Raw genomic sequence first — 27,741 nt, forward strand, 5'->3', positions numbered from 1 at the left:
TGCCAAATGGCACCTTCCTAGGCTAAAAATAGCTGCTTTCCAATGTCCCAGGAATTACATGAATGGGAATGCTAATGAGACTGGTTTAGCTGACACCCAGCCCTTTTGTTTAGTGATGACAAGGTGTCTTTCATTACCAAACCTAATTAAAGTAAAGAGTTAAATAAACACACATACACAGAGTAAAACACTTTATTTGAAATACAACAGACACATTCTTTAATCATTTAAATTAACCAATATACTCACCCCAGGTCTGACGGTAATCCAAGTGTTAAAGCGATGTCCCACATTGCTTTTTTCACATATATTTATTTAGCTCCAAAAAGCATTCATTGTACAAAAACGCATTAAAAAACACATCAGAAAACGAATAAAAAACGCGTCAAAATCAAGGCAAAACGCTCGTTTTTTCTGCAGCGTTTCCTGCCAAGAAATGCAGAAATTTCTGCAATCAAATCCTGAACGTGTGAACATAGCCTAAAGGCGTACCTGCGCAGATGACTTGCATCTACCATTTCACATATTAAAAAAGAATCTACCAAACTTGAGGATTCCCTTGCAAAGGATTGTGCTTCCAAACAAGAGGTTTATATTGCAGACACCACAGACGAGAATAAACATGCTTGACTGCAAGCTGGGAGAACATACCTTAACCATCTACAAGAGAAATCCCAAAGGAAAATGTTTTTTACTAAGCTATAACAAATTTAATTATGTAACCAGACTGGTAAACTCTTATAATGCCCCTTTCGCTATACTCAAAATTAACTTGGAAAAAGGGGATACTTTATTAGATTATTTATGATCAGATCTTACATAAATTTAGAAGTTTCTAGCAGCAACTGTATAGCTTGAAGTTAGTTTCAGAGCACAGAGAATTTCAGTCTTTCAAAAAAAAAAAAAAAATCAAGCTCCCTCAATTATCAACAGAAAATAGGCTTTTGGCGACATCACGCTTTTAGATATGCAGAAAGCTTTTGCGAACCAAGCTAGAGGCAAACCACCCAGGCCAAATGGGCTTCCACTGGAAGTCTATTCCAGATATACGTAGCAAGCATCTTGGTCCCCATCTACTGTAAATGTTTACAGATGTCTTTGAACATAACTCCCTGCCAAACTCACTGTACGATGTCACTATTGAAGTACTGAAAGCAAATAAAAATCCCCTACATTTTGAGTCATATAAACTTATTTCATTAATAAACATAGAAGTTAAAGATTCTTGCAAATTGCCTCAATATGGTCATCTATAATATAGTGCACCCTGACCAGTCAGTTTTCATACCGGGAAAAAGAAGAACTAACAATATATACAGTACACACCAAAAGTTTGGACACACCTTCTCATTTAAAGATTTTTCTGTATTTTCATGACTATGAAAATTGTACATTCACACTGAAGGCATCAAAACTATGAATTAACACATGTGGAATTATATACTTAACAAAAAAGTGTGAAACAACAGAAAATATGTCTTATATTCTAGGTTCTTCAAAGTAGCCACCTTTTGCTTTGATGACTGCTTTACACACTCTTGGCATTCTCTTGATGAGCTTCAAGAGGTAGTCACCGGAAATGGTTTTCACTTCACAGGTGTGCCCTGTCAGGTTTAATAAGTGGGATTTCTTGCCTTATAAATGAGGTTGGGACCATCAGTTGTGTTGTGCAGAAGTCAGGTGGATACACAGCTGATTTGTCCTCAGTCTGACCGGTGGTCTCCGGGTGATAAGCAGATGAAAATGGCAAGTCAATCCCGAGTTTACTACAAAAAGCTCTCCAGAATTTAGAGACAAATTGTACTCCCCTATCCGATATAATGTTAAGAGGGATTCCATGTAACCTTACAATATGAGAAATAAACATGGAGAGGGTTTCTGCATTAGGTAGTCCCGACAAAGGAACAAAATGAGCTTGTTTGCTGAATCGGTCAACTACCACCCAGATAACAGTTTTCCCACCAGACACAGGCAAATCCGTGATGAAATCCATGGACAAATGAATCCATGGTCTTTCTAGAATTGGCAAAGGAGCCAATTCCCCGGCCGGCCAGCTATGACTGACTTTAGCGCGTTCGCAGACTTTACAAACAGATACAAAATCTTTGATATTATGCATGGACGGCCACCAAAACAGTCTAGCAATGGCTTTCCATGTAGCAGTAACCCCAGGATGACCACTGAAGACGGAATTATGAAATTCCTGTAAGGCTGTGTGCCCACGATGCGTTTTTAATGCGTTTCTGTAGCTTTTTGCAGCTGCGGAAACGCATTAAAAATGCATTGTAGAAGGGCAGCAATGTTCCCCAATGATAATCCGCATGTGCTGTGCGGAAAAAAACGCAGCACTACCAATTATTTTGCGGATGTGCTGCGTCTTCGGCGCCATTGACTTGCATTAGGCCGCATGGATTATGCATCACTGTATATGTAGATGCGTAATCCAAGCGTTCTAATGTACAGATGGTACCCGGGTGTAGAGGAGAGGAGAGTCTCATCCACACCCAGGTACCATTAAAAAATCTGTAAAAAAAAGAATAAAATAAAAAATAAATGTATATTTACCTTCTGGCGGCCCGCGCTGCGCTCCTACTTGCTTCCCGGCACTTTGCAGTGTATTGAAGGACCCGCGCTGACATCAGAGTCATGTGACGAGTCACGCGACGCTGACGTCGGCTGGTCTTTCAATCCACCGCTGTTGGCAAGGGAGAACGGAGTGTAAAGCAGGACACCGGGGGCCATCGGAAGGTAACTATACATTTATTTTTTTATTTTTACCACTCTCTCGGGTCACACTATATAAATCCATGCCATTTGCATGGATTTATATAGTGTGACCTAGTTGTCACAAGCACTTTCCAAGTGATGCTAATCGCTTGGAAAGCGCTTGTCAATCCGCATGCGGAAATGTCAGTGATAACGCTCCATTTCCGCATGTCCCTGGCAGGAAAATGCATGTACAATTCGCATGCGTTTTTTTCTGCCAGGGAGATGCAGAAACGCTCAGGAAAAAATCCTGAGCATTTCTGCATCGTGGGCACATAGCCTAACACACGCAATCTTAGGTACACAGGCACAACTAATTTAGATCCTGGAGTAGCAGGAGGAGCCACGACTGGGTTTTAAGGAGCTCCTTCAATTCTGAGGTTACCATAGAAACCACAATACCGTGAGGAATAATGGAGGATGAAGATTCTGGAGGAGAAACTGAATTAAGACTATGAGACAAAGCGTCAGCTTTTACATTCTTAGACCTCAGCCTAAATGTAATAGAAAAATTAAACCTTGAGAAACTCAAGGACCATCTGGCCTGTCTAGGAGTTAACCTTTTAGCTCATTCAATGTAAACTAGATTCTTGTGATCAGTGACCACAGTAACTGGATGAACCACCCCCTCCAAAAAATCCTTCCATTTCTCAAAGGCTAATTTTACATCAAGTAATTCACAATTCCCAACATCATAATTTCTTCTGCCGGCGAAAAAGTTTTCAGACAAAAAAGCATATGGACACAAGTTAGTCAGAGTTCTGGGCCCCGGCGACAAAACCGCCCCTCCTCCGATCTCCGAAGCATCCACCTCTACAATGAATGGTTCTTGGAGATCAGGTTAGATCGGAATGGGAGCATACATAAAACACTCTTAACTCATCAAAAGCCCTGATAGCATTTGCCGACCACACCTTGAGATTTGCCCCCTTACGTGTAAGGTCAGTAAGAGATTTAGCAATCTGCGAAAAACCCTTGATAAATTTCCTATAAGGCTGTGTGCCCACGCTGCGTTTTTCAAGCGTTTACGCTGCGGAATTTCCGCAGCGTAAACGCTTGGGAAACGCTTGGTAAACCTTCTCCCATGGTCTCCAATGCAATTCCGTACTTTCAATGCCCATGCTGCGTATTTTTCCGCAGCGTTTATGCTGCGCTCAAAAAGTTTTTAGGTCCCATTTTCACCTTTTACCCTTGTGAAAATAAAAAAATTGGGGCTAAAAGATAATTTTTGTGGAAAAAGTTTGATCTTTTTATTTTCACGGCTCCATGTTATAAACTTCTGTGGGGTTAAGGGTGCTCACCACACATCTGGATAAGTTCCCTGAGGGGTCTAGTTTCCAAAATGGTATCACTTATGGGGGTTTCCACTGTTTAGGCACATCAGGGGCTCTACAAATGCAACATGGCATCCGCTAATTATTCAAGCAAATTTTACATTCAAAAAGTCAAATGTAATGTGGTAAAAAAATGGTTTTGTAAATTTTGTTGTAAAAATGAGAAATCGCTGGTCAATTTTAACCCTTATAGCTCCTTAATAAAAAACTATTTTGGTTCCAAAATTGTGCTGATGTAAAGAGGACACGTGGGAAATGTTGTTTATTAACTATTTTGTGAGATATAGCTCTTTGATTTAAAGGCATAAAAATTCAAATTTAGAAAATTGTGAAATTTTCAAAATTTTTGCCAAATTTCCATTTTTTTCACAAATAAACGCAAATGATATCTAAGAAATTTTACCACTATCATGAAGTACAATATGTCAGGAAAAAACAGTCTCAGAATCAGCAGGATCCATTGAAGCTTTCAAGAGATATTACCTCATAAAGTGACAGTGGTCAGATTTGTAAAAATTGGCCTGGTCATTAATCCTCGGGGGTAAAGGTGTTAAATACATATTGGGAGTTATAGGTTCATGAGATACAAATGTACTGTATAAAGGCCTGACGACATTACAACTAGTGTTGAGCCACCCCCGTAGTGTTCGAGTTCGGTTCGGTTCGTCGAACACCCGTGTGTTCGCCGAACTGTTCGTCGAACTGTTCGTCGAACACCTTCGAACACCGTTAAAACCAATGGCAGGCAAACAAAAACACATAGAAACACATAGAAAACACCTTCAAAGGTGTCCAAAAGCTGACAAACTGCTCAGAAGACACAACTAACACATGGAAAAGTGACAAGTACATATAGTCATGCGAAAAGAAAAGAGGTGGAGGAGTAAAAGGAGGGGGAGACACAGATATAGGCATGTCATGCCCTTCTAAAATCCAAAAAGTGAGAAGCCGAGACGGCCAGTCCGCTCCTGCCCGTGCCACCTCCGTGTCGCCGGGTTTGTGCCAGAGCCGCGGTGAACCCTGACGGCCAGCCCCCCTCTCCCAATACTGGTGCCTGTCCGCTGGTGGGTCGAGAGAGCCCCCCTGTGGTGGAGGCAGCTCTAAGCTTTTTAATTTAAATTGTCCCTCTAATTTGAATGAATACACTTTAAATCCATTTACAAGGATCTATTGGAGGGCAAGTCTCATGCCAGCAGCCGCGTAATTCCAGCTCCAGTAGCGTCCACTAAAGCTGCTGCAGTTAAAAAGCTTTTATAAGGATCGAGCTCGGCTGTCCACCGCAAGGCATCCTAGTGCCAGTCCCAGCCCCTATGCCTTGGGGTGCCTCCTGATGCTCTTCACTAAGTATCCCGTGGTCCCGAAGCATTTCCTTTGAAAAAATTAAGTGTCCAAACTACAGGTGGTGTAGCTTGCTTAACAGCCGGGATAATCCGCTGACTAGCAGACACTGCTACTAGGCACAAAGTATTTCCTGGGCTAGATGCAGTTAAAAATTTGTAAGTAGATACTCTCGTTGGATGCTGAGAAAGCATTCCATAGAGTCTCCTGGCACGCCACATATGATTCTCTTAAAAAGCTTGGGGTAGGGGTCTAGGGGACCCTTTTATAGCCAAAATCACGGCCCTGTATCACAATACGTCACCTAGGCTGAAGATAAATGGAACTGTAGCACCGAGGGCTCGGTTGCTACAGACGTATTGCACCTCACCCAGAGGTGTGATATCTCACTCTCAGATAAGGATGGAGTGTGGATCAGGACCCCACACCTGCATGCATTACACCACATTGCCGTGGGGCAGGGCGACCAATATGCCCCTGAGATGGGCACGACAGTCCCTGTCCCTGGCTGGAGTGGGGGGAGGGAACACTGAGGAAGGGGAACCCTGCAGTGCAGGAGCAGGGAGGAAGCAGTTCCTGGGTGCATTGAGAAGGGAGTATAAAAGGTGGGCACCATCTTAGTTCAGTGCAGAGAAGTCTGAGCAGAAGTGGCAGGGAGCAGGGGCTCTGCATGAGCTCTGCTCCGGAGGCGGGCCTAGTAACAGAGGCCCAGGCCTGCAAGAGGGAGAAGGAAGGAAGAGGAGCGGAGAAGGCTCCAGGAACGAGGAATGAAGGGATCCCAGGGGTGCGGACGGGCGAGTCGCCACCGCACGCCCGAATCCACCTGCGTGGAGGGGTCAGGCCAAAGGGGGAGACCGGTCCCCGAACTAGTGGAGGCAGGAAACGACCCTCAGCTAGAAACCGGAGGCTCTGACATTTTATGTGGCGCAGCCCCTTGCTCCACCCGCTAGGAAGGCACCACATAGGGTCAGGGAAACTGGCGCCAAGTTTACCAAGAGGAGGCCCGAGGCAGCCGGACAGAAGTGTTGGTAAGAAAGGCCAGACAAAGGACACACAAAGGGGGTCCTGTGAAGCGCTCCAAAGTTATCTGGGAGTTGTCTGAGCCCCTCACCTGGTGAGCACAGTACGACGTGGGCAGCCGTTACCTGCAGACGTGGTCTGGATAATAAGAACTGTGAGTAAAGGCCCTGAACTGCATCACTGACTCCGTGTCGTTACTGCTGCTGCCCTGCACCATCACCCCCATCCTCCGCATACACTGCCCTGAGGCTATACTCCTCCCGTGGGGAGTTATGCTACGCTCTGCTGCACCCACAACACCAGCCTTAGCGGTCTGCCCTGTAGCGGCGGTTCACTCTGACCGCAATCCACGGGTGGCGTAGTCGGACATTTAAACATCAAAACCACATAAATAGTTCCGCCACTGGTTTGACCGCCCTGAGCCACGGAACCGGATCGCCGCCACGAAGACTACAACCACCAGCATCCACCAAAAAGGGTCCGGCTCCGGGTGTCCCAAGGCCCAGGGGGTGCGTCAGAACATTTTCATCACCTTTCACAATCACCAATGGGACAAGGCAGGGATGTCCTCTGTCCCCTCTCTTATACATCCTAGTGACGGAGCACCTGCTCTCATCAATTCGCCATAACCCCAATATTAGGTGGATTGAGGTGGGAGGCACCGAGTACAAGTGCTCTCTATTTGCTGATGATGTCCTAGTATATATCACTCAATCACATATATCCATCCCTGCTGTTATGGCTGAAATAGATCACTTTGTTACATGGTAAAATTTTAAAATCAATGCAGCGAAGTCTGAGGCCCTCGATGTCTCCCTCCCTAAATCCATATAGGATTCCATCCAGTCCAACTTTCCCTTTGCCTGGCCCTCACAGGGTATCAAATACTTAGGAATTCCTATTCATAGAGACCTCTCCCATCTATGTTATCTTAATTTTGGGCCCTTTATTGAACAATTCCATACAGACCACGGTTGGCAAGTTAGAACTGTAAGATTCACTACGTGAACCACTGGTGTTTTGTGGAAAAGCACATGTACACCGCGTTCCAAATTATTATGCAAAAAGTGTTTAGGAGTAATAAGGGAAGAATTTGTTTGTTTGTCAGTTAAACTCATTGATGGTGATGTGTGTCAGGGCTCTTTATATCACTGTAAGCAATTGCAGACACCTGTGCTAATTAGTTTGGCAGGTGTGTCCAATGAAAGGCAAGACTACTTAAGAAGGCTCTCTCACATTATTAAGCAGCCTACATTTTCTGCCAAAATGGGAAAGAAAAAGGATGTGTCGGCTGCTGAGAAGCAACAAATTGTGGAGTGTTTAGGTCAAGGCATGACTACAATCAACATTGTGCGATGATCAGGATGAAGTGTCTTGGCAATCAAGAAGTATGTAGCTGATTCACAGTACACACGTGTGCGTGCTGATAAGGGCAAATTGAGGACTCTTTCCTACAGGCAATTACGTCAGGTTGAAAGAGCAGCGGCAAAAAAGCCTTGTCATAGCAGCAGACAAGTTTTTGAAGCTGCTTGTGCCTCCAACGTCCCCCGAACAACAAGATGCAGGGTCCTTCAGAGGTTTGCAGCTGTGCATACGCCATCCTGTCGACCTCCTCTATCCACTTCACACAAGCAGAAACGGCTCCAGTGGGCCAAACATTACATGAAGACTGATTTCAAAACTGTTTTGTTCACGGATGAGTGCCGTGCAGCGCTCGATGGTCCAGATGAATGGAGTGGAGGATGGCTGGTTGATGGACACCCCACGCAAACACGGCTACAGCGCCAACAAGGAGGAGGTGGAGCAATGTTTTGGGCTGGAATCATGGGGAGAGAGATTGTCGGCCCCTTTAGGATCCCTGAAGGCGCTAAAGATGAACTCCATAATGTATGTGGATTTTCTCAAACAGCACTTCCTGCCATGGTTCAAGAAGAAGAACCGTGTATTTCACAGCAAGATCATTTTTCTGCATGATAATGCACCATCTCATGCTGCACATAAAACATCTGCATCTCTGGCTGATATGGGCATAAAAGGGGACAAACTTATGGTGTGACCCCCATGCTCCCCTGACCTCTACCCCATTCAGAACCTTTGGAGCATCATTAAAAGGAGTGTCTATGATGGCGGGAGGCAGTTCACATCTAAGCAACAGCTCTGGGAGGGTATTCTGTCCTCATGCAAAACAATTGAAGCAGAAACCATCCAAAACCTGACAAATTCAATGGACGAGAGAGTTCAGAAGCTCCTTTCGAACAAGGGGTCCTATGTGAAAATGTAACATCACCTAGAATAAAGTTTTGAGTTGAAAACTGTTTGATTTCAGTTTCTAACAACCTGCTAATGCTTATAATTTCAAAAATGACCATTTTTTTGGTCTTTATTAAAATGAAAAGGTTGATCGAAAAGTTTGGGGGATCTAAGAGTGTGGCAACCCAGTAGTCATGATTACTTCGAATTCTGACAATATGAGGGTCATGCTGCAGGTAGTGCAGCAAGAAGGCACTTATGTGTCTTGCGCATCTCGGAACCCCAAAATTATTTTCCGGGCTAGATGCAGCTAAAAATTATTTTTAATTTTAAATCTGGTGAAGCTTATTATAGATGGCCTAATAGGATCAGTGCTGCACACTGCTACAAAGCCCAAATTATTTTCCAGTCAAGATACAGATAAACATGATTAGTAATTTGAAAGCTTAAAACGGTTGGTAGGGTGATTTTAACCAATCATCAAGCTTTTACTCTCCCCAGGATGACACAGGGGTAGAAAAGTCGTTTCGGATCCATGATTTGTTCATCTTTATGAACGTGAGTCTGTCTACATTATCAGTGGAGAGCCGCGTGCGCTTATCTGTCAGCACACCACCAGCAGCGCTGAACACACGTTCAGACAGAACGCTGGCTGCGGGGCATGACAAGATCTCCAAGGCGTAAGTGGCTAGCTCCGGCCATTTATCCAGATTGGAAGCCCAAAAAGAGCAAGGGTCCAGTGACACAGTCGTGGCTTCAATGTTTACTTGGAGATACTCCTGTACCATCGTCTCTAGGCGTTGACTATGTGTCAGACTTCTTGTCTCCTGTGGCCTTGCAAAGGATGGGCTAAAAAAGTGGTGATATGATTCCGCAAAATTGATGTTACCAGCAGATACTGTGGTTCTGTTACGGTTTGAGTGCTGAACACTTGACGGTCCCACGGTTGGCAAGTTGGAACTGTGAGATTCACTACGTGCACCACTGGTATTTTGTGGAAAAGCACATGTAAGATTCTGCAACAGTCTCTGCTGATACACCTGCATGCGTGCATCCCTTTCTATGGCAGGAATAATTTCTGCAAATTTACTTTTGTACCGGGGATCTAACAGTGTGGCAACCCAGTAGTCAGGATTATTTCTAATTCTCACAATTCGAGGGTCATGTTGCAGGTAGTGCAGCAAGAAGGCACTCATGTGTGTTGCGCATCCAGGAGCACCAAGTCCCTGTTGTGTTGGTGGCGAGGTAACAATCATGCTTCCTTCCTCTGTCCTCTCCCCCCAACCTCGCACAACAGAAATGTGATCAAGGTCTCCCTCATCTGATGAGTCTTCCATCAGTTCGTCCTCCACTTCTTCCTGGGCTCCTGCACCTTCCTCACTAGTTTGGCTGCTACCATGCGCCCTGGTTAAACCATCTTCCCCACCCTCACATGCCTGCCGCCTTGGTGCTGCCGACCGTCTGGACCTTGCAGATGTTAGCCCTTCCGCATACAACTCCTCCTCCTCTACTTCCTCCACCTCCTCTTGTGCCACCACCTGACTCCGAATTCTGTTTAACATGTGCTCCAGCATGTAAATCACCGGAATAGTCATGCTGATAATGGCATCGTCAGCACTAAACATCTTCGTCGCCATTTCAAAACTGTGCAGAAGGGTGCATAGGTCCCTGATCTGAGACCACTCCTCCAGCGTGATTTGCCCCACCTCTGAATCTCGTTGGCCCAGGCTATACGTCAGAACGTATTGCACCAGGGCTTGTCGGTGCTGCCACAGTCGCTGCAACATGTGCAGAGTTGAATTCCACCGGGTAGGCACATCGCATTTTAGCCGGTGAAGTGGCAGGCCCAACGACTTCTGTAGAGATGTAAGTCGCTGAGCTGCGGGATGCGAACGGCGGAAGTGAGCACACAGCGACCGTGCCCTCTGCAGAAGGCCATCTAGTCTGGGATAGTGGGCTAAAAATTGCTGGACAACCAGGTTCAACACGTGAGCCATACAAGGCACGTGTGTGACATTGCCCCGGCGAAGGGCCGCACCCAGGTTTGCAGCATTGTCGCACACGGCCTTCCCTGGTTTCAGGTCCAGTGGAGACAACCATTCATGAAATTGGTTCTCCAGAGCTGACCACAACTCCTCAGCTGTGTGACTCACATTTCCCAGACATTTCAATGTAAAAACCGCCTGATGACGTTGTGCCCTACTGCCAGCATAGTAAGGAGGTGTGCAGGATCCCTTCTGCGCAGTTAGAAAGCTTGTGGCATGACCAGACAGGCTTTGGGTGCAGGTGGAAGACCGAGAGGAGGTTGAGGAGGCAGAAGCAGTGGAGGAAAAATGACATAAAGAGGATTGACGCACAACTCGTGGGGACGGCAAGACTTGGACAGCAGCCCCTTGTCCTGCTGTCACCATAGTTACCCAGTGCCCAGTCAGCGACATGTAACGCCCCTGTCCATGCCTACTCGTCCAAGTGTCTGTGGTGAAATGCACCCTGTCACACACAGAGTTTCTCAAAGAAGCGGTGATGTTGTGTGCGACATGCTGGTGGAGCGCAGGCACACCTTTCTTTGAGAAGTAGTGCCGACTGGGCATCTGGTACTGGGGCACTGCGACGGACATAAGGTCTCGAAAATCCTCTGTGTCCACCAGGCGGAAAGGCAGCATTTCTGTAGCCAAGAGCTTGCAGATGGTGAAATTCAACCTCTTAGCTTTCTCATGGCTAGGAGGAAATGGTCTTTTACTTGTCCACATCTGAGGGACCGAGGGCTGGCTATTGTGCTTAGACGGGGTTGATAAGGGTGTCCCCGGCAAACTGCCGGTCTGTGAGGAAGATGCAGGCGGACATGTTAGGTTGCCTTGATCCAAAGGTGGTGCTATCGATGTCGGACAGCGCTCAAGACCAGCTGGTGTTACCACCTCCAAAGAAAATGATGACCTGCCAATCACGCTGGCTGTTGCGGGTAAAGAGGTGGCAGGTCTGCGCCCCAAAACAGGTGTGACTGCTGTCCCCCCAGTCACAGAGGATGAAGAGGCCGCGGATGCACAAGATATGGCAGACGGTGGTTGGCCCGGCCGGCTAGACCGCATTGTAGCACACTGAGCTTCCCACTGCAACTTATGCTTCATGTCCATGTGCCGGTTCATGCATGAAGTACTCAAACTATGTATTTTTTGGCCTCTACTTAGCTTTTGCTGACAAATGTTACAGATAACACGAGTTGGGTCATCTTTATCGATCTGAAAAAATGCCCAGGCTATGCAAGGCTTAGCACCCATGCGACCTGAAGAGCCACCACGACTTGTGGTGAGAGGCAGAGTTGTGTTTGAGGATGCAGTTGTTGACGTGCTTCCAGTACTACGTCTCTGTCCAGGAAGGCGCAACCTGACCTCGTCGTCACTAGCATCTTCCTCCACCTCCTCTGCTGACCTCATCTCTTGGCTGACTGTGGGTTGACAGTAAGAAAAAGGGATCTTATCACATTGTCCGCTAAAAGAAGTAGACATTTTAGTTTGGCTGGAAGATGGTCTTTCTTCTGCACCTACCCCACGGACACAACCTTTTTTCCCCTTCCCAACACGCCTATTCCCCTTTCCACCAGCAGCAGGCCTTTTTCCACTCATTTTGGTGGTTAACTAATTCACAACTCTGGAGTTGTTTGCACAAAAAAACAATGGATGGTAACCGAGCAGAGCTGAGTGGCCAAACTGTGGTATTAGGCCAAAACTATTGGCTGGGTTAGATGCAGAAAAAAATTATTTTTAATTTGCAACCTGATGGAGGTCAGTATAGATGGACTAATAGACCAAGTCCCACACACCGCTAGAAGCCCAAATATTTTTTCAGAGCTAGATGCAGAAAATTTTTTTATTCAATTTGCAACCTGATGGAGGTCAGTATAGATGGACTAATAGACCAAGTCCCACACACTGCTAGAAGCCCAAATATTTTTTCAGAGCTAGATGCAGAAAAAAATTATTTTTAATTTGCAACCTGATGGAGGTCAGTATAGAAGGACTAATAGAACAAGTCCCACACACTGCTAGAAGCCCAAATATTTTTTCAGAGCTAGATGCAGAAAAAAATTATTTTTAATTTGCAACCTGATGGAGGTCAGTATAGATGGACTAATAGACCAAGTCCCACACACTGCTAGAAGCCCAAATATTTTTTCAGAGCTAGATGCAGAAAAAAATTATTTTTAATTTGCAACCTGATGGAGGTCAGTATAGATGGACTAATAGACCAAGTCCCACACACTGCTAGAAGCCCAAATATTTTTTCAGAGCTAGATGCAGAAAAAAATTATTTTTAATTTGCAACCTGATGGAGGTCAGTATAGATGGACTAATAGACCAAGTCCCACACACCGCTAGAAGCCCAAATATTTTTTCAGAGCTAGATGCAGAAAAAAATTATATTCAATTTGCAACCTGCTGGACGTCAGTATAGAAGGACTAATAGAACAAGTCCCACACACTGCTAGAAGCCCAAATATTTTTTCAGAGCTAAATGAAGAAAAAAATTATTTTTAATTTGCAACCTGATGGAGGTCAGTATAGATGGACTAATAGACCAAGTCCCACACACTGCTAGAAGCCCAAATATTTTTTCAGAGCTAGATGCAGAAAAAAATTATTTTTAATTTGCAACCTGATGGAGGTCAGTATAGATGGACTAATAGAACAAGTCCCACACGCTGCTAGAAGCCCAAATATTTTTTCAGAGATAAATGAAGAAAAAAATTATTTTTAATTTGCAACCTGATGGAGGTCAGTATAGATGGACTAATAGACCAAGTCCCACACACTGCTAGAAGCCCAAATATTTTTTCAGAGCTAGATGCAGAAAAAAAATATTTTTAATTTGCAACCTGATGGAGGTCAGTATAGATGGACTAATAGACCAAGTCCCACACACCGCTAGAAGCCCAAATATTTTTTCAGAGCTAGATGCAGAAAAAAATTATATTCAGTTTGCAACCTGATGGAGGTCAGTATAGATGGACTAATAGAATGATGCTATGCCCAAAAGATTTTACTTCACTAGGTGCAGTAAAAAAATTGGTATTCTATACACAGGTGGTATATCTTGCAACACAGATAGGCTACTCCACTGACTAACACACTCTGCAATAGGCCAAAAAGGATTAGCTTTGCTAGATTCAGCCAAATGCTGTGAAAAAAACTTGCACAGCACTGGCACAGACCTGCCTGGCAAAAACTGATAGGAACTGATGTAACCTAGTCCTGAAAAGGACTCCAATTACAATTAGTCTTTACTCCCACAATCTATCTATTTAAGAGCACAGACCTGCCTGATAAAAGTCGTAGGAAATGCTGTAACCTAGTCCTTAAAAGGACTGCAATCACAACTATTCCCTACTCCCAAGCTATCTGTATATTTGTGCGAAAATTGGCTTGAAATTAACAAGGTATAGCGCACACAGCAACAGCGGTGCCGTCTAACACGCAGCTGCAGCTGTGAGAAAATGGTGGCGACGGGGAAAATGGCTTGGTCTTATAGGGCAAGGACATGTGACATACACTGCCAATCACACATGCCCTTGCTTGTGTGAAAAAAAGCACTTCGCTCCGTGTGTGCGCTGCTGATAGGCTGACAGATTGCACCTCCCCACTGCAAATGCGGGAAAGAGAAAAAAAAATGGAGATCTTCATTGTTCCTGCAGAGATCCATCCCCTGCCCCTCCCCCCGCCCCGCTGTACACTCAAACTGCGTATTAACATTAATTTTCATCATTACTGAGAAAAAATCCAGTTATGATTTTGGTGCACGAACAGTTATCGAACATAACCTCGAACAGCCGAATTTTTCTCAAATTGTTCGTGTTCGCCGACCGGCTCGAACACCGCCCAAAACAGCTCGAATTTGAGATTGGCGAACAGTTCGAGTAGAACAACGCTCATCTCTAATTACAACTGATTGCTGTACTTAGCTTGGTGAAGTAATCATGTACTTATGGTGGTTCTGGTGATGTATTCATGTACTGATAGTGGTTATTGTAATGTATTCATGTACTGATTATGGTTCTGGTGATGCATTCATGTACTGATAGTGGTTCTAGTGATGCATTCATGTACTGATAGTGGTTATGGTGCCGTTTTCATGTACTGATGGTGGTTCTAGTGACCTATTTATTGATGAAGTTGTGATGCCATATTTATGTACTATTGATGGCTTTGGTGTTCCATTTATGTACTGATGAGGATTTATGTTTCGCATTCATGTATGGATGATAATTCTGGTGATGAATACATCACCAGAACATCCATCACTACATGAGTACATCAAAATAATCACCATTCATACATGAATATATCACCAGAACCACTATCCGTAAAGGAATATGGGACCAGAACCACCATCAGTTTTGTTGCAAACTGTCTTTGTTACATGACAGATGTAAAAACCATCAGACATATCCCTTTATATATAATTGGGTCTGTTTAGTTTCCATTTGTATATCCACCAAATACTGGACACCTTAATTGAAACCAAATGGCCCACATTATAGTTAAGTTATATTAGCTTCCATGACCATCCTTGGGTCTGACATTTAAAATATAAGACTTCAGGGATGAATATCGCTATTGTGTTCTGCTTAACAGTAGGGAGAGCTTGATTTAATGATTGGGACTAGCCCAAAGTGAGAGGACCTAATGCGAATGGACAGAGTCAGTTTCCTGTCACAATGTTAGTTAGGGCCCAGTGTGCGTCTGAAGTAGACCCAAGCCCAAGGTCTTGACAGTATTAGTGCCGCATGACGTGGGTGTCCTGAAGTGAAGAGAGACCAACAAGGTGGTTAGCATGAAATGAAGCAAAGAGGAAAGAAGAACCGATGGAATGGCAGAGTGTTTAATTGGAGACAGGTCCCAGGAGAGAACGCTTAGTAGTACCACTCTGAGTTTACAACTCAGAGAGGTAATGGGCCAATACAGGACAGAGAAAGTGAGAAGGAAGAGAGAGAGTAAAAATCCAAAGTGTGAACTACCCTTCAGGTATGAAAAATTCAAAACAACATATTACTCAGAGGGTAAATAGACCCAATGTAAAGGATGTATTTAAAACTAACATTTATTAATTTCATTTAAAAGTGGTCTGTATTTAAAACTATTGAAGTGGACCTGTCTTATTCTTATGTAGGAGGGTTTCACAGCATTGGTACATCTCTATAATCAGTTACAGATAATCAACATCTCTTTATATGGGATTATTTCCTTAATTCAATCATGGCTGCAGTCCAAGCATCTAAGTAACTTATTATAGATATATCTATTTCATTTCCATCCTGACAGGTGACACTTCAGAAACTAAAGCACTAAAATATAGCTCCCCTGACCAGTTTCGCCTATGCAGGCTTCATAGCTCTGGCCCCCTGCATAGCCTGTTGAGGCGAAACTGGTCAGGGGAGTTATATTTGAGTGTTTTTTAGCAAGGATATAAGGATAAAAGACAGGTCCACTTCAGTAGTTTTAAATACAGACAACTTTTAAATGAAATTAATAAAGGTTAGTTTTTAATACATCCCTTATATTGAGTCTATTTACCCTCTGGGTAATATGTTGTTTTGAAGAGAGAGAGTGCCCCGGGTGGGAGTTCCAGAGCATCAGTGACAGAAAAGTTAATTACCGGCTATACTGGCAACATAGTTCCCTTCAGGGGAAAGCGGGTTGAGAATAGGACTATTGTTAACTGGACTGTAGTACTGAGCTGGGTTGTCGTGAAGGAAAATGAAACAGTGGAGATAGAGAACGAACAAGTAAGGAGAAAGGAAAGGCAACCCCATAAAGATCATGTGGTTACATCAGATTTGTGTGCTTAGATAACTTTGACCAAGGTTTCAGACTTAATTAGCCTGTTAGGGTTATGGCTTGTTCACTATCATTGTTAGGAAAGGCCAATTGATGCAAATTTCCCAGCTTTATAAGAACCCAGCTTCCTCTAAACTTATGCCAAAAAACAGCAACCATGGGTTTTTCTAAGTAGCTGCTGTCACGGTCACACCCCTCAGTGTGTCAGGGATGCAGTTACTGATAGCTCATCCATCCAGTCTGTTACAGGGGCGTGCTGAAGCTGTCAGTACGTTGATTGACAGCTTGGCCATCCAATCTAGTACAGGGGCGTGCTGAAGCTTTCAGTGTGTTTAGTGACAGCTTGGCTGTCCAATCTGGGATTAGGAGGCACTGGCTACCTCCAGGTGTTCATTGTTCCAGATCACTGGCAGGCTACTTAACAGGGCTTTCTCTTCAAGACCTCTGCCAGATGTACATTCAGCTTGTGTGAGGTTTGTTTCTGTGTGCCTAGTGTTCTGTGTATTGATCTTCTGTTGCCTGACCCTAGACCTTGTTCTGACCACGCGTCTGTTTAACCCCTTCTGCTCTGATTCTCTATCCTCCTGGTATTCTGACTTATGGAACGTTATCTGACTATGCCTTTGTCTCTTCCCCTGTTATGTCGTACCCTCCTAGCTTTTGACTTCAGACTCCTTGACTATCCCGTCTCACGGCCCGGCCGTGAATAGTGGCTCAGCGCCAAATTACGTCTGACCCATACTTTTTTCTTTTTCGCCTGTATGGAGATTGTTCACATGATCTGTGACCAGATGGTGAATCTGAAGCTGATGACTCAGGATCTGGCTAAGGAATGCCAGAGTCTGGAGTCATCACAATGTCAGTTGCAGGGTCAGATAGCTAATTTAATGAAGACCTCCTATAGCCCTTCACTGCCGGCAGTGGCTGTGACGTCAGTACCCTCTGATGTACAGTTGGTCTCTCCCAAACATGTAATAGCCCTCCCTGATAAATTTTCAAGAGAGAAAGACCAGTTTAGGGTCTTCAGGGAGAGCTGTAGCTTATTTTTTGCCCTGCGCCCCCAATCGTCAAGGTAGGAGTTCCATGGGAATAATCATGTCCCTACTGTGAGGGGGCCCTCAGACCTGGGCATTTTCCTTGTTCCCACAAGCCCCAGAACGTTTTTCTGCTGACGCCTCCTTTGACAGCTTAGGACTGATATATGACGAACCTAACAGGATCCAGGTCGCTGAGGCTAAGACCATGAACCTGGCACAAGGGGGTCACACAGCAGAGGACTACTGTACTGAGTTCTGGCAGTGGTCCACTGCAGTTCTGTGGAACGATGCAGCTCTTCCACAAAGGCCTTTCCGAAACCCTTAAGGATGCCCTGGTCCTTCATGACGCCCTTTGTTCTCTGGTGGAGGCCATGATCTAGGCCATACGAATGGACCGTAGAATCTGTGAGACGTGATGAACAGCAGGCTGCCCGTTATATTTCCCTTGAGCAGGTCCATTTAACGGAGGTGGAGCCATTGGGGATTAGAGTTCCAAGTCTTCGTGTTGTGGAGAAAAGACATAGACAAGATCTCGGACTCTGTCTGTACTGTGGTCTCTCTGGACACTCTCAAGAACTGCCCCGCTCGCTCTCAGACTAGCAAACTGTCAGGAGAACGTCTGAGTCTGGGTGACGGCCAAGGAGGTCACCCAGACTCCCAGGTACCTTTTTCTTCCTCTACTAAAGTACTGATAAATACAGTGTTATCTTTCGAGAAACAGGTGTTATCAACATTGGCGTTCATTGACTGTGGGTCTGCCATTAATTTTATCGATTCGGGACTGGTTCTGAAGTTAGGGTTAGGGACAGTTAATTTAAAAAGACCAATTAAAATCTTTTCCCTTGGCAAGACACCATTATCCCGGAAGTTGGTCAAGAAGGTAACGGTGGATTTCGCGCTTCAAGTAGGAGCTCTCCACTCTGAATCCATCTCATGTTTTGTGTTGTATAATTTGCCTGCTGGGTTGATATTGGGGCTTCCATGACTGCAGAGTCACAATTATGTTATTGATTGGTGTCAGTGGGAGATTGTTAAATGGAGCTCCAATTGTTGCAAGAAATGTTTAAAGACTGTACAAATATGCTCCGCTAGTCTGAAGGGTCTGCCGGGGTACCTGAAGGACTTCGGAGATGTGTTCTCGGAAAAACAGGCGGAGATACTACCTCCCCATCATCCTTATGATTGTGCTATTGATCTTATGTCTAGTGGCAAATTGCCTAAGGCGCGCCTTTACAATTCGTCTGGGCTGGAACGGGCCACCATGAAGGAATATGTTAACAAAAGCTGACGAAGGGTGTAACATACCTGGCGGCGTCCTTGCATGGTGGTCCATCTCCCACTGTGCAAGAGGGCGCACTTGATCTCCTGTCCAGAATGTCTCTCTGGCTTCCCTCCATGCTGTCTGTTTGTGTCTGTTTCTGCTGCTTAAGGGCGGCGCCCGATCACTTCCTGCCTTTTGTACCTGCTGTGGGTCACACCCCTTGTGCGTCCTCAGCCTATTGCTGTCTGTCACTTGGTATATAGCTCAGCAGCTCCCTTCTATCCCTGCCTGAGCATAGTGTTTCCTTCAGTGTGTGCTTGCACTCTGAAGGTGCCAGGTCCCGTCTCTTGTCTCCTGCTTTTTGTATCAGTTCCCGTGTCTGAACTGTGTCCTGTATGTCTCCTGCTTTGCGGTATCAGCTCCCGTGTCTGAACTGAGTCCTGTATGTCTCCTGCTTTGCGGTATCAGCTCCCGTGTCTGAACTGAGTCCTGTATGTCTCCTGCTTTTCGGTATTAGTTCCCGTGTCTGAACTGAGTCCTTTCTGTGTTCTCTTGTCTGTCCTGTCTGAACACGCTCCTAGCCTGTTCCTCCTGCCTTCTAGGGGCCGATTACCTAGACCTGTTCCTGTATCTTGTCTGACCTGTCTGAACACGCTCCTTGCCTGTTCGTTCTGCCTCTCTGGGGGCCGTATTCCCAGACCCGCTCCTGTATCCCTCTGCAGTGTCGGTCTCCTCCGTACACTCAGTTCCAGTCTGAACTCTCTCCTGTCCTTTACCTGTTTTGCCTCTATGTCCGTTCCCTTCCTTTTTCTGCAGAGTCTGAACTCGTACCTAACTCCTGCTTGTTGTCTGTGCAAGTACTGTGTGAGTATCTGGCTCTGTCTTTCCCTTCCTGTCTGTTCCGTGTGAACAGAGCCCTGTCCTCCCTGCTCAGCCTTGTCTGCACTCTAGCTGTGCTTGCCTGTAACCCTCTGCCTGTATTGTTCCTGAGTCCCGGTGTGTACTGGGTCCTATCCCGCCTGTGTTCCTACCTGCTAGTGCCTCCCTGTCTGCACTCTAGCTGTGCTTGCCTTTACCCCCCTGCCTGCATACCCGCCTGCCTGCATACCAGTCGTGCCTGCCTATACCCTCCAGTCTGTGTGCCAGCCTACCAGCCTGTTCCTGTATTCCCCTGTGTGGGTCAACAGCCGTGTCCGGGGTCTGTCCTGGAGTAGCACCTGGTCCCTCTGCTCGGTTCCTCCTTGGTGCACTGGCGTCGTATGCCGTCGTGCGACCCTGGTCGGATCGGGTGAATACTTAGTCACGCCCCTCCAGGCATTCACTCTCCGGCACGGTCCAGTGGAATCACTACCAATCACACGCACACGCCGCTTAGCCCGGGCGTGTGCATAACAAAGGGGTCATATCCGTCCTACTTCCTCTCTGGTAGCTGCCGGATTTTTCTTCGTAAAAAAGAAAGATAGGGGTGTCTCCATCCTTGCCTTGATTTCCGGGAACTAAACAAAATCACAATTAAAAATACTTACCCACTTCCACTCATCCCCAACCTATATAATCAGCTTCTTGGGGCCAGGGTGTTCTTTAAGCTTGATCTTAGAGGTGTTTACAATTTGATACGCATCCGGGAGGGCGATGAGTGGAAAATGGCGTTTTTAACGTCCGAGGGTCTGTTTGAAAACTTTATCATGCGACTCGGGTTGTCCAATCCACCGGCTGTGTTTCAAAATTTTATGAATGATATTTTCTCTGATTGCATTGGAAGATATGTTGTGATTTACCTGGATGATATTCTAATTTATTCTCCAGATTTGGGTTCTCACCAGGAACATGTCCGGGTTGTGTTACAAAGATTAAGGGAGAACGCCTTGTTTGCTAAATTAGAGAAATGTTTTTTCTGTTCAGTAAATTTCATATGGGGCAGAGACTCGAGCATGTCACTCGAACACCCGCGATACTCAGTGCATACCCGAGCACCAGATGCAAACTCAAGTAGCGAGCACTTGTGCTCAACACTGGTCGCTATATCGTCATCATATTTTTTTCTTTACTTTTGAGAAAATCCCAACCCTCACCCCAACCCTAGCCAGACCCTAACCCTAGCTCAACCTTAACCCTAGCTCAACCCTAACCCTAGCCCAACCATAACCCTAGCACAACCCTAATCCCAACCCTAGCCCAACCCTAACCCCAACCCTAATACAACCCTAGCCCAACCCTAACCCTAGCTCAACCCTAACCCTAGCCCAACCATAACCCTAGCACAACCCTAACCCCAACCCTAGCCCAACCATAACCCCAACCCTAATACAACCCTAACCCTAGCACAACCCTAACGCTAAAGTTTATTTTTTTATACCGTTCCTCGTGTGGTATAAGTGATTCGACGATTTTATTCTTCGAATCGGTGAGATTACAGCGATACCAGATTCATATCAGGTTTTTATGATTGACAGCTGTCACACACTAAAAGACGCTTTTTTTTGCAAACACTAGTTTTTGTATCGCCATATTTTGAGAGCTATAATTTTTCCATATTTTGGCCCACAGAGTCATGTGATGGCTTGTTTTTTGCAGGACAAGTTGACGTTTTTATTGATACCATATTCGGGCACGTGACATTTTTTTGATCGCTTTCTATTCCAATTTATGGGAGGCAAAATAAATAAAAAACAGCAGTTCCGGAATTTTTTGGGGGGGATTTTTTTATGCCGCTCTGCGTGTGGTAAAATTGATAAGGCATCTTTATTCTTCTAGACAGTACGTTTACAGCGGTACCACATTTATATAATTTTTTTACGTTTTGGCGCTTTTACACAATAAAAACTATTTTCTAGAAAAAAGATTTTTTTTGTATCGCTTCATTCTGAGAGCTATAAGTTTTTTATTTTTCGGGTGATGGAGCTGTATGGCGGCTTGTTTTTTGCGGGACAAGATGATGTTTTCAGCGGTACCATTTTTATTTACATTCGTCTTTTTGATCGCGTGTTATTCCATTTTTTGTTTGGTGGTATGATGATAAAGCATTTGTTTTTTGCTTTGTTTTTTTTTTTTTTTTTACCTTGTTCACTAAAGGGGTTAACTAGTGGGACAGTTTTATAAGTTAGGTCGTTCCAGATGCGGCGATACCAAATATGTGTACTTTTATTAGTTTTTTTTTTTTTTTTTTAAGAATAAATAAATATGGGTACAATATACTTTTATTTTTTGGGGATTATTTTTTTCATTTTTTTTTAATATTTTTAACAATTTTTTTTTTTCTTCACTTTCCTACCCTTTTTTTTACTTTTACACATTGTCCCACTATGGGACTTTCACCTTTTGCAGCCTGATCGGTTGTATAGCATAGAGAGCAGCAGCTCCCTATGCCATGCAGCTTGTCAGCGCTGCACACAGGGAGACATTACTTTGGTCATGCACTGCCCATGACCAAAGTAACGTCCTGCCTCCTGGTGACCCGGATGTTGTCATGATGACATCGGGTCATCATGACAACATCTGGGAGCCGCCGCAGACATCGCTGGAGGCCGGAAAGGAGGTGAGTACCGGCGCTTACCTCCCCCCTTGTCCCCGCAATGCTGCGATCGACTTCGATTGCAGCATTGCGGGGGTTAATATGCAGGGAGCTGTGCGGGTCCGCTCCCTGCACATAGCACTGGGTGTCAGCTGTGACAATCAGCTGACACCCGGCGGCGATCGCCCCGCACCGCTTGTGTACAGGCACGATCGCATTATGTGTAATAGTACATAGCTGGTCCATAAGTCCCATGGCACAGCTACTTACTATTACTGACATGGTCGGAAAGGGGTTAACAATGGTAAGGAGATGCTGGGAGTTTTTGTTATCAGTCATTATCAGACTGTGGACCAGACATGAACCACAGTACTGGTCAGATGTAATCAGTATCAACAAGTAAACATTTACATCCAGGTACCTTATAGGTGACATCTTCTCTGTGTCATTTCTTTGTTTTCGTCTCCATCTTATCCAGATGCCATGATGACTTTTCACATCCACAGCTCTTCTCTGCAGAATTCCCTGTTCTCCGCTCGTCTGCAGCAAATCCAAACACCGTGACCTGAAGGATAAAAGTGTTATTAAAATGCCTTCTTCATAAATATATCTGTCCATATTATGCCCTAAATAAGCCTCCTACGGTATAAGACCTCCACACTGTATGCCCTTATGAGCTATAATCACCACACTGTCAGACATTATTAGCTATAACTGCCACACCATCTGCCCTTATGAAACACGTTCTATACCTTGGCTGTGCCCTCTCCATTGTTTTCCCTTACACGCTCTATAACTTCACACTGTCCCCTGCCAGGCTAACCACTCTCCATACTGTGCCCACATTTCATGCTGCCCCCACTCCAAATCCATTCTGTGCCCCCTCTTCACACTATGCCCTCATACTGCCCACCATGTTGTCCTCTCCAAACTGTACCCCCCCTCCTCCCCTACACGGTATGATGGTCACCACAGCTGTCTATTCAGTATATCCACAACAGCCCCCCAATATACAGTACACACCAAAAGTTTGGACACACCTTCTCATTTAAAGATTTTTCTGTATTTTCATGACTATGAAAATTATACATTCACGCTGAAGGCATCAAAACTATGAATTAACATATGTGGAATTATATACTTAACAAAAAAGTGTGAAACAACTGAAAATATGTCTTATAGTCTAGGTTCTTCAAAGTAGCCACCTTTTGCTTTGATGACTGCTTTGCACACTCTTGACATTCTGATGAGCTTCAAGAGGTAGTCACCGAAAATGGTCTTCCGACAATCTTGAAGGAGTTCCCAGAGATGCTTAGCACTTGTTGGCCCTTTTGCCTTCACTCTGCAGTCCAGCCCACCCCAAACCATCTCGATTGGGTTTAGGTCTGGTGACTGTGGAGGCCAGGTCATCTGGCGTAGCACCCCATCACTCTCCTTCTTGGTCAAATAGCCCTTACACAGCCTGGAGGTGTGTTTGAGGTCATTGTCCTGTTGAAAAATAAATGATGGTCCAACTAAACGCAAACGAGATGGAATAGCATGCCGCTGCAAGATGCTGTGGTAGCCATGCTGGTTCAGTATGCCTTCAATTTTGAATAAATGCCCAACAGTGTCACCAGCAAAGCACCCCCACACCATCACACCTCCTCCTCCATGCTTCACGGTGGGAACCAGGCATGTAGAGTCCATCCGTTCACCTTTTGTGCGTTGCACAAAGACACGGTGGTTGGAACCAAAGATCCCAAATTTGGACTCATCAGACCAAAGCACAGATTTCCACTGGTCTAATGTCCATTCCTTGTGTTCTTTAGCCCAAACAAGTCTCTTCTGCTTTTTGCCTGTCCTTAGCAGTGGTTTCCTAGCAGCTATTTTACCATGAAGGCCTGCTGCACGAAGTCTTCTCTTAACAGTTGTTGTAGAGATGTGTCTGCTGCTAGAACTCTGTGTGGCATTGACCTGGTCTCTAATCTGAGCTGCTGTTAACCTGCGATTTCTGAGGCTGGTGACGTGGATAAACTTATCCTCAGAAGCAGAGGTGACTCTTGGTCTTCCTTTCCTGGGGCTGTCCTCATGTGAGCCAGTTTCTTTGTAGCGCTTGATGGTTTTTGCAACTGCACTTGGGGACACTCTCAAAGTTTTCCCAATTTTTCAGACTGACTGACCTTCATTTCTTAAAGTAATGATGGCCACTCGTTTTTCTTTACTTAGCTGCTTTTTTCTTGCCATAATACAAATTCTAACAGTCTATTCAGTAGGACTATCAGCTGTGTATCTACCTGACTTCTGTATAACACAACTGATGGTCCCAACCCCATTTATAAGGCACGAAATCCCACTTATTAAATCTGACAGGGCACACCTGTGAAGTGAAAACCATTTCCGGTGACTACCTCTTGAAGCTCATCAAGAGAATGCCAAGAGTGTGCAAAGCAGTCATCAAAGCAAAAGGTGGCTACTTTGAAGAACCTAGAATATAAGACATATTTTCAGTTGTTTCACACTTTTTTTGTTAACTATATAATTCCACATGTGTTAATTCATAGTTTTGATGCCTTCAATGTGAATGTACAATTTTCAAAGTCATGAAAATACAGAAAAATCTTTAAATGAGAAGGTGTGTCCAAACTTTTGGTCTGTACTGTATATGTGGCTATGTGCCTATATCCTGTTGAAAGCCAATATGTAAAATTATGTTTCATTTATTGTTACTTGATTGATATATATACAAAATTTAATGCAATAACTGTATAATCCAGATGATGGTCCCTTATGCAATATTGCTCATCATAGGCTTACGAGCATTCACATGATGTTTAGATATAAACTGTTATGCACTTATTAATATATGTCCTTATCCTTGAATGATAGACACAAAAAAAGATAAATTAATACAGTGCCAGTTGGCTATTAAGTACATACCCATTTTGCACTATACCCGGTTATACCCACCTAGTGCCTTATTAGTAGTGTGTCTCACTTTTTAAGACATTTTTTATATATTTCTTCTTATTGTTTTTATATATTCATTAATAAAAATTGGATATTTTAACAACACTTGGCCCTTGTGTAAAGTTTTCTCTCTTGGTGATGCTTAGAAATCTTTGCTTTATGGCCCGATATATATATATATATATATATATATATATATATATATATAATGAGGATAACTTGTTGGTGTATCATATTATCATATGACATCAATTAAAGGGTAATAAACTTGTCCCTCAACATTTTAGAAGGCATCTGTAGTATGGTAAGTGTGTTTATTCAACAGTATAATTATTCTCTCAAGTTTTCACTTTATAAGAGCAAGGTAAAACAAATTAGAAGAAAGAAAGATGGAGGAAAAAAAACTGAAGGGGGGGAGAAGGGTTGGTAAGGGGACTGTACTACGGAACCACCCAACCACAATCAAGAAACGCAGTCAAGGAGAAGATTCTGGGACAAGTAAATTTCCATTTTCTCTGGAGCGTTGAAACTCCATCCAGTAGAACCATGTTTTGTAGAAGGCATCATAACTGTTGTAAAGAAAAGCCATCAGGTTCTCTGTATACATTAAATCATTGACCTTGGAAACTCAGAGACAAACTATTTGTCATCTTCCAAAGTTGAGGAATGCAGGCTCTGGCCGCCATCACCAAGAATCTTAAAAGTGAGCATTTGTAGGAGGATGCAGAAATTTCACAAAGCTGAAGGAGAAACCGTTCAGTGCCCATTTCTGCTGCTTGACCAGTGACTAGCTTGATTATTCTTTTCACTTTACCGGGCAGGACCAAAAGATATGGAAAAAATTGCCCTCATGACATCTACATCTCCAACACATAGTATCATTGGAGGGGAACATTTTATTTAGTTGGAACCCTATACCATCTGGACAAGAATTAATAATTTTATTCTTACAAACGTGAGATTATTGATGATTTATGAGCCAAGGACAGAGTACCTTAACCCTTTGATCGGGTGAAAGAGAAATGCCCAAATCATCCTCCCACTTGGTCAATAATCCAGGAGGTGGCTGATCTTTTGGATTAACAAGAAACGAATAGATGATAGATAATGTATGGTGGATTATACCTTCACTGACACAAAGGGTCTCAAATTCAGTAGGTTTATGTACATAATGAGCATAATTTGAAAGGGAGTAAAGAAAATGGCTAAGTTTGAGTGAGTGCTAGGTTTGTAAAGAGGCAGGTTCCACTATTCCTTGTAATGCCTCTATGGAAGGCCAATGCAGGTCCACACCAATCTGATTAGCTTTAAACTTCCCCCTAAAAATCCAGAGTTGAAACACTGGATCTTGTTAAACTTGGAGGAAACTCGGGAGAACGAATAATAGGAGAAAGAGATGATGGGATGGGTAGGAGTAATTTACGCATCTCTAAATTGGAGCAGCAATGAAACGTGGTACTAATAGTAGGATAAGATCTCAATGTGGGAGAGTTAATGTTGAAAAACCAGAATAAGGCCTATAAAGCGATCACTAAAAAACTTTGCTATATTGGCACCCACAGCTTCAGAAAGGCAAATATACACCAATCTAATAGTCTTGACATATGAGTAGACAGATAATGTAACCTTAAATCCGGAAGGCCCAACCCGCCCCTACTTTGACACTGTTATTCCTGTCTCAGCCGTGAAAAACTGAGCTAGGATTAATTCTTTAATGGCTATCATTTGTGGGGTGGTTTCCAACATCAGATTTTACCACAATGGTTAAATGTTAAATCATAATGAACAGGTCTATAAAAATCTCATTCACAAAATGTGTCTGGGTTTTAAAACATTACACAACTTTTAAGAGAAGAAAAAATCATGTAAACATGCCCCATCACTTTGTTGTGGCCACACAGTAAAGTGATCTGTTTGTGACTTGCAATAAAGCTGATGGATTACTAGCATTTGTGAACATATTGGTGGAGTTTTATCATATGTCATACAGATAGCAACTTGCGGCTTTCTTTTTCAAAAGCGCCTCTGAAAAGTGAAAGGACATGCTCTCCCAAGTTGTACTGTTGTAGTTAACATATATATTTACGCCATAAATATTAACTGTGTCTGTGGACTGGAAGCCATTGCAAATTTGAATGTCTGAATAACTAAATGTTTATTAGAAATAGTACTTGTGATAATAAATAATATTTCTATTTCTCAGGTTCCCCTGAGTCTAACGCAAAGTCCCCCCCAGTTTTCCACACTGGCAGTTTCATTGGAGGAGGGGTCTTGGTAATACTTTTAGAGACTGTTGGATATGTAGTTCTGAAACACTTACGTGGACCTGACAGAGACTACCAGACCATGTGAGTAATTTATTTGTTTCTCTTTTGCAAAACAATATTTAAAGAGGACCTTTCACTGGATTTTTTAATTTAATCTGAGCACCTCATCCAATTGGTGC

General features: G+C 44.0%; 1 protein-coding gene across 1 annotated transcript in view; it reads left to right on the forward strand.

The window, feature by feature from the left end:
- The window catches only part of CD164L2 (CD164 molecule like 2), a 212,754-nt gene that overhangs the window by 110,329 nt on the left and 74,684 nt on the right, over window positions 1–27,741 (forward strand). The window contains exon 4 of the mRNA XM_073670617.1: window positions 27,499–27,643. Coding sequence (XP_073526718.1) covers window positions 27,499–27,643 — 145 coding nt within the window. The remainder of the gene's footprint in view (window positions 1–27,498; window positions 27,644–27,741) is intronic.

The sequence above is a fragment of the Phyllobates terribilis genome, unplaced genomic scaffold (genome assembly GCF_046119375.1).
Source record: "Phyllobates terribilis strain yellow unplaced genomic scaffold, ASM4611937v1 Scaffold_2__4_contigs__length_985480577, whole genome shotgun sequence".
Lineage (NCBI taxonomy): Eukaryota > Metazoa > Chordata > Amphibia > Anura > Dendrobatidae > Phyllobates > Phyllobates terribilis.